The sequence below is a fragment of the Nuphar pumila genome, chromosome 6, assembly GCF_984573655.1.
Source record: "Nuphar pumila chromosome 6, dmNupPumi1.hap1.1, whole genome shotgun sequence".
Classification (NCBI taxonomy): domain Eukaryota; kingdom Viridiplantae; phylum Streptophyta; class Magnoliopsida; order Nymphaeales; family Nymphaeaceae; genus Nuphar; species Nuphar pumila.
The window spans coordinates 14,388,211-14,396,299 of record NC_143254.1 but is presented as its reverse complement, the minus strand read 5'-3'; the positions used below and the strand labels follow the sequence as shown (position 1 = coordinate 14,396,299).

At 36.4% G+C, this 8,089-nt stretch overlaps 1 protein-coding gene across 1 annotated transcript; it reads right to left on the bottom strand.

The window, feature by feature from the left end:
- Positions 1–3,069: 3,069 nt before the first annotated feature.
- On the bottom strand, positions 3,070–7,587 carry LOC149834050 (SAGA-associated factor 11-like). Its single transcript, XM_090009945.1, has 4 exons — positions 7,475–7,587; positions 6,297–6,408; positions 5,580–5,891; positions 3,070–3,381 (listed from the first exon to the last, which is right to left on the bottom strand). The coding sequence occupies exons 2-4, from the start codon at positions 6,336–6,338 to the stop codon at positions 3,169–3,171; spliced, it is 567 nt and encodes a 188-aa protein (XP_089866071.1). The 5' UTR covers positions 6,339–6,408; positions 7,475–7,587; the 3' UTR covers positions 3,070–3,168.
- Between the last annotated feature and the right edge of the window lie 502 nt (positions 7,588–8,089).

Sequence of the window (8,089 nt, the reverse complement as noted above, 5' to 3'; positions counted from 1 at the left end):
TTTTTTTTTTTTTGAGAAAATATCAAGGAATTATTTGTATCGTGATGGCGAACCTATCAAGCTTCCAAATATTGCAATAAAATTGTGATATTTTCAAAATATTGCTGACATTTGTAAATAATTTTGAATTTATTTTTACGGGTTGGATCCATGTCAACCTGCAGCCCGGTCCGACGTACGCCTGGTTCAGGGTCGCCACTGTCCAAGATCTCATCTATGTATGCACCCCTACTTGGTATTCACTGTTGGTCTTGGCTGTAGCGCCTATTGTTCTATCATCATGCACTATTCCTATCAGCATGTTTTGTGAGAAACTAAATAAATAGTGTCACGAGCAACTTGGCATGGTCCTCTTATGTGCAATACTTTTGGAGTTCAAAAGGTTTCATTTTTTTTTTTGTTCTTTTTTCTTTATGAAGGCAAGCTGGGAGATGACCCCCATGGGATTCGAACCTGAGATACCTTGGTCACGAGAGTGCGAACTAACCGTATTATTACCACGGGAAAATGAAGGCTTTACTGGCTAGTAAAGCCTCTTTGCTCTTTATGAGTATCTGCCTTGAAAGTTAAATACTCATTCTGTCATGCAGCAAATTTTATAAAATCAGTTGTATCTTTGGAGTTAAAAAGAAAAGATAAATGGGACTTTTGAAGAGAAAACTGTGATGACTTAGTTTATAGGGGAAGCATGCAGCTGTCAAGATTTAAAACCAGTGTTTTTGCTGTGACGAAAATATCGCACGAGATTTTGTTAACCATTCAAAATCTCACAATATTTTGAAAATATCATGTTTTTGCTGTGACATTTACTATTTTATCAGGTATATCTTTTGAAAATGACCTTTTTTTTTTATTGATTACATGTTTTCTTGATCTTTGTTTATTTTTACCGATATTTTTGCCCCATTAAAATGAAAAAAGGGAAAATTTTAATTTCTCACAAGAATTTTGCTGATATCATTTTACCGTTTTAAAACTTGTCACCATGACTTGAACACATGGGTGCAGTTAGATATCATGTTTATTGTACTTTTTTGCATTTTCTCTAAAACACCGGTATTAATTTCATGGGCTCTCAACTCGTCTACCAGAAAAAATGGGGCACTTTCTATCTGCATTTGGCTTGAGTAAAAATTTGAGATCATCTTGGATTCATCCAAAGGATTTTTTATATACTTTCCTTTTTTGGATAATTAGGGAAAACCATTTCACTCACTCAGGAGCTTATTGGTGTAAAAGCCCCTTGTCTCCTTTGCCCACCAGGATGGAACCAGCAAAGTTAAAAAAAAAAAAACTTTAAACTTGAGTTGTCAATAGGGCTGCAAACGGATTAGATATGGTCAGACATTCAATCTGAGTCAGTCCGACATGTTAATTTTAAATATAGATCCTTTAAGTAAAATCTGAATGTGCATTCAGATCGGATTAGGATATATTCAATTGGATTACTTTCAGATTTGAATCAAACATTATAAGTCAGATCTGGAGTTGATACGAATCAAAGTCCAACCTGATTGAATTTTTTACATGTAAATAGCTTGTTTTAATTTGTTCTATTTTTCTGGCTCCAGTATTACATGTATTTTCTATTCGGATTCAACCTTACCTCTTCAAATCTGATTCCGATCTACTGTTGTTTACATTTCATATTTGAATTTGGATAGCCTAAATCCAACCTGTTTGCACCCCTAGTTGTCAATACCTCCAGTCTAATATTATATTATGTTCTTTTCTTCCAACCATGGGGATAACCCCCATGTGATTCGAACCTGTGACCCAAGACCAAACTATCCAGATACCTCATTCAAGCTCAAATCCATGGTGTAAGTTACAATAACATATAAGCTTGACCAGAGGGAAGTATCCTCAGCTATTCTCTTTCATCAGTCCAACGGCATAGCTAAGTATTCTTGCCATTAACTTCATAATTTCCCACAAAGATCTCACGTCTTTGTGCAGTAGTGCCACTTAAGCAAGCTCTTCAAGATGGATGAGCATTTGCAAGCTCCATCCACAGTCTGTTGCAAAACAGCTGAGATACTGGTAACATGCAATGCATCACATTAAATTCAGAACCTCCTAGTGGTCTCTGCTAAAGCTTACAATGCTGATAGAAGACATCATCAGTGGGAGAGATGCACGGGCTGAGGCAGAAATCCTCTAAGCGATCTGGTGACAGACCATACCGATAAAGGTCTTACGCGTTAATAGAGAGAGAGAGAGAGAGAGAGAGAGAGAGAGAGAGAGAGAGAGAGATTGTCCTATTTTATCCTACTCTTCATCATGGACAATCCTCAACATCATTATGGCTTAAACAATCGATGAAATGGTTGAGCTGCGCATCTTCAGATGCTTGATCTGATTTCTTTGTCTTCTCACTCATAATACACAACGTAGAAAGCAATATGCTTGGTTTACACAAAGTTCTGCTTTTAGGAGATTTAGACTTGATGAAAGACTCCAATCCAACATAAAAGAAGGAAAAAATGCCAATTTGAATGCAGTCTTTGCTAACACTACACAAATTATGCAAAAGGTATGAACGTGCAACTCATTTTGCAACAGCCTAGTGAAGTGAGGCCACTTTTTAAGTGAACAAAATCCAAATGCAGCTACATTCTCCATGGCCTTAATTCCATGCATGTGTCATACCCGGGTTATAACTGAACTCTTCCATACAATGCCCTATTAATGCTGTCTAAGCTTATGGGGTTTTACATGATCAAAGGAGCAGCATATTTTTATGTTAGGATCCCTTGCTGGGTGATGTGGTGGTGCTTTTTCCTTTGATTATAGGCTATCAAATGGATATGTGTTATAGCATTAGATAGGAAGACTGAAGAACTAGGATTCCTGAAGTTGACCCCCTCTAGTTTTGAAAGTTTGATGATGAAGATGTTCTGTAGTAGACGAACCAACCACTGAATTGTCATGGGAAGGAGAAAGAATGCACTACATGCCGAATCATATATCGATGACCTTCCTGAAGTTGACCCCATCTAGTTTTCAAAGTTTGATGATGAAGATGTTCTGTAGTAGACGAACCAACCACTGAATTGTCATGGGAAGGAGAAAGAATGCACAGCGTGCCGAATCATATATGGATGACCTTTTACAAAGTTCATTTCAAATTTCCAACTCAAATACAAACATTTTAGTACATAGCCTTCATGATTCTTCTAAAGCACCATTGGCTTGGTTTGTGCCAGCTTTTTGATACTCTTCAGATGACATGCTAATCATTCCATTTGCAGATCTACTAGTGGCTTGCATAGTCACAGAATTGGAATAGGCAGCATATACAGAAACAGAGCTGCCACGAGACTGTCGATGTTGTGCAGCTGAAGTACTGCGTGTGGCCTTTAGCCGTGCCTTCCGACCCTGTATCTCAGCAAGGGACATCAAGAAGAATGACCATTTGATCCCACAATGCAATTAGTGTAGTAGGAATCAAGAGGTTGAAAAGAAAAGCTGTACTTGCATACAGATGTTAAAGCAAACATTGATTGTATACATGATCTACATTTCTAGTCATGGAAGCCAAAGAGTTGCTCCAAGTGAACTTTTTTTAAACATTTTATTTTAAACCAAGCATTATCAATATCAAGATGCATAAATAAATGTTGTTGATTTTAGAAACACAGGAAAGTTTTGATAGTTCCAGATGTGATCATAGGACTAATGGTTTCTTTGCAATCCATGCCATGTTTCTGAATATTGTTTTACTCTGGACAACAAAGTATCTATCTTAAGGAGCAGTCAAAGGGTTATTTAGCAGGAGTTTTTAATGTAAACACCACCACTCCAGCTTCATTCTTTCACTGAAATATGTCACTTATTTGAATTTATTTTCACTTAATCTCAAGTTAAGCAACTTTTAAAGATCATCATCATCTTATTATTATTATTATTTTAGTATTATTATTGAGTCTTTTACATTGGTGCATTTCAAACTTCTTTATGCCTTGAGGTACCCTTGAGGCCAATGCTTCGCCTCAAACTACTACTGCCTTGCATTGGCTTTCCTTTGCCTTTTAAATCCTTGCTTCAGAATAACCATGAATAATGACTTAATTTTAGATTTATGACCAGAGACAAATGCCTCTAATTTCACATGCATAGCCCTTTAGCCTCAACAGATTTTTGTTCTTTTGGATGAGAAACAGGAACCTGTTTGTCATACTTGTATAAGTGTAGTGATTTCTTCACCAGATGCCTTGACTGCAGCTCATTCTTCAAGAAATATTAGCTCCTTTTAGATAGAGTTATGCAACTTATAAATTTTCTATTTAGAAGGATGAATATTCAATGATATTAAGATATTGAATTTCCCTACTAGCTTCTGAAACGAGGATGCCATTGACAAATGGCAGCATCAGATGGCATGGCTTAAGTGCAGATAATGCAAGCAGATTAACCTATGTCCTACATAGTAATGAACAATGAACTAATAATATTAGTCTACTTAGGAATTAAGGCTTCAAGAGGGGGCGATATCCTGAAATGGAGGAACATGATTAATTCCAAGAGCTGGCAGGTATATCATGCTCGGTCAAGATTCTCCTGTAGAACTAGTAGTTCCATCATGCTGACATGATTTTTCAATTGATTGAAAAGGACACCTACAATCGCTCGAAGAAAAAGAACTTGTCTGGATACATGCTAAATCAGCAGATCTTTTCTGTTCTAAAGTAGACCAGGCATGTCTTTCCCATCGCTTTCCTTTGGTTCTAGTGTGCTTCATAATTCTCAGATACTTGCAAAATTGCCATAAACCATAAATCTTATATCTGCGATTACAACTGCAATTTACCATTTAAAGGTATAGTGACAAATTAGAACTGATGATAATATTAGGTAACGTTCTAGTCACATGCTTGTGTCTTTGTTGATTCCCAATTTTAATGGCATGGTGGAAAAATGAGTCTTCTAATTCTTGTGTTTCTTTTTCAGTTCTGTAATGCATTATCATTCCCAAATTGTTTATAGGTTTGTCATATTACACATCATGATTTCTTTGCAATTTCTTTTCCCCCTCTTTGAATTGCATAAACAGAATGGCACATCAGAAGAAAATTGGTCTTAGCTCATAGAGAAGCTCATCTACATTAACTATTTATATATGTTACCACACAAATCCTTTCAATTCCTTGTTTTATTTGTGATCATATCAACATCCAAACATGCATGTTTGGTGCTTCAGGTTCTCTTCATTTGCTATGTACTTCAGGTTTGGATGATGTTAAACAAAATCCACATGCATGGAGTGCAAGCTTTACAAATCTTCTTCTTTACGTTCAGGACATGGGGTTCTGCAGTATTTAAACATATCCCTTTAGACTATAATTTATTTATTTAGGTATATTTTTAGAGGTCTTTGAGTAAATTTCCCCTTTTACCTCCATTTATCATGGGGAGTTGGGCCTAATCAAGACGAAGCTGGAATTCAGTCTTCCATTCTTGAAGTGTCATTACTCATTACACTTGGATCATATCATGAATATCTGTATTACTTTTGAGCAATTTAATAAAACAAACAAGATGAGAACATAGAAGACTGTAAAGTTAGGAGAACTCACCTTTCCCATGCACTTCTCTAAATGAGGAGCAAACCTTCCTGCCATAATTGAACGCCCACAATTCATGCACTCAAATATCTCATTGGCAATAGTTGGATGTGTTTGTCCAAATATGTCAGAGATATACTTTCCATTGGATTCCCCACTATTGCTAGGATCTGCAACCATTGCCCGAGCTTGTGCTGAAAGCCTTAGCTCCTCTTCTTCATCATCCAAATTACTATCGAGACCTAGCTTTGCCACTCTGTGGCATTCAGATGCAATGTCTATGATTACTGAGTCAAGAAGCTCTCCAAAAAGATGGGATGTTAACTGTAGAAGCAATGAAAATCAAAATAATTTAGAAGAAATTGAAGAAATGAAAACCGCCCAAGAGGAAAAAGTTCCAGAGTAAAAAAAACAAAATAACAAGGAACAACAGCCTCAAGCCTACAACAATTAATTTAAACTGCACGTTTAAAATAAATTTGGAGTGCAGGAGTTGTATGTCAGACTGGATATTGTGCACGTCTAATACATGTTTTACACAAAAATTAAAGCAATAGCCACCAACAATAATTATCAATAACATTCATTGGCACTAGATTTAAGAATTCAAACATCATTTAGAGAGAGGAAGCAGTTACTGTAAAATGAAATTGCATCAAGCTGTTGCTAAAAATGGAAGGGAAGTGTAAAAAAGGAAAAGAAAAAAGTGTCAATCAGATTAGGAGTGACCTGAACATAGGAAGATGCCTTTTCATCGTTAGGAGCTGACATTTTTGTTGCAATTTTAATTGCCGAAACTTCAACCCTGCTTTATTATATGAATAACTTCTTCAGTGAAGAGCTGCAACAAAACAAGATAGATTTTAGCCATTTATTTTGAACTTTGACTCTGCAAACTGCAAATAATGGAACAAACTATCTAATGAATAAGAGAAACCAAATTTAAGCTTCACATCTCCCCTATGCACCCCTTTTCCTGTCCGTCCATTCACTTTATGGGATCATCCATGTTAGGGATCGGAAACTGGTTGTTGGATCATAGCATTATTTTTGGCTCATTCCTTTTTACATTATCCAAAGAACAAACTCTACATGTAACATTTTTAAGTTCAACCGTCTTTAATTAAGCAACAGATAAACTTTTATTTTTCCATTTTTGATCAAATGTCCAGATCAAGCACATCTTCAATCTTTATTCATCTCTACAGGCATCAATTGGAAAGCTCAAATTCACCCATGATTTCCATTAATTCTATGCAGTTTGTAAGAAATACCAGGATAGTTTTAGCAAAGAGCATTATTTTTTTCTTGAAAGATAGGTACTCCAACTTGGGTTACTTCGAATTTTCTACGTGGATCTTTCCTATCTTTATCTTGAAAGAGAAAATGATAATCTTTATCTTTGTTTCTACGTGGATCTTTCCTATCCTTGACTCCTCTTACTACCAATCATCAGAACCACACGTAAATAACAAAGAGAACAAAAACTAAATGGCTACATAAACCCAAGCTCAACTTGGTCAATCTGCAAACTTAAAACTTTGATATCACAATAAAAAAATAAAGAAATGGGAACCTTGAATTTTCCATTCTGATCATCAAAATTCAATTCCACAAAGAGAAAGAAAATCGTAAAACACTATATATGGTACCCACAATCATCATAAGCTATAGGACAAAGCTATAAAATGAAAGAACAACGACCAACAAAGAGAAAACAAGAAAAAGACAACGACTTCATTCTGTAAATTCATTACAAAGAATCGACCACACCTCTGTTGGATGAAAAACAATGGCCGATCCTTCTATTGAAGAAAAAGAATGAAATGGGGAACTGGGTCATGGATGGTAAGAAGGAAAAAAGAGGGGAGAAACAATGGGGGATCGAGAGAAAAGCTGATTCATACCTTTCTTGGGATCATAAATTGGGCAGTTCGGAGAAGATTATGATGATGGGCTTCGCCGAATCATGGCCAGGAAACGATTCGAACAGCGAGACACGACTGCCAAAAGATATGGAAATATCTGAAAAACGGTACGAGACGAATAGACTTGGTTTTGTGAACCCTTATTAACGGGTCGGGTTTGGTTTGGATACTGTTAGAACCAGATTCAAACCTGACTTGAGATGATGGTACCGGGTCCGGTTCCTGATCTAATCGGACTGACCATAAGATAAACCATACGTGAATCCTATAAGGATTACATGAAACAGACCAAGACCATACCCACAAAAATAATATTTTTTATTATTTTTACATTTAAAATTTGTGGATCTTAATCGTAACTCTGGTCAGGCCCAGCTTTGGTATGAAATTTCACAAACCATACTCGGCTCCATATATTAATGCCTTCGGGTCTGACCCGAATTTTAATCAGGCCTTATTTATCACCCAACCCTAACCCTATAGGGTATGGTACAAGTCGGAGACAAACCCAACCCATTGACACCCCTACTTGTAGGCATTTGCATGGCACGTAAAAAACCTGATTTCTTGGAAACTAGGTGAAGGGAGATCAAG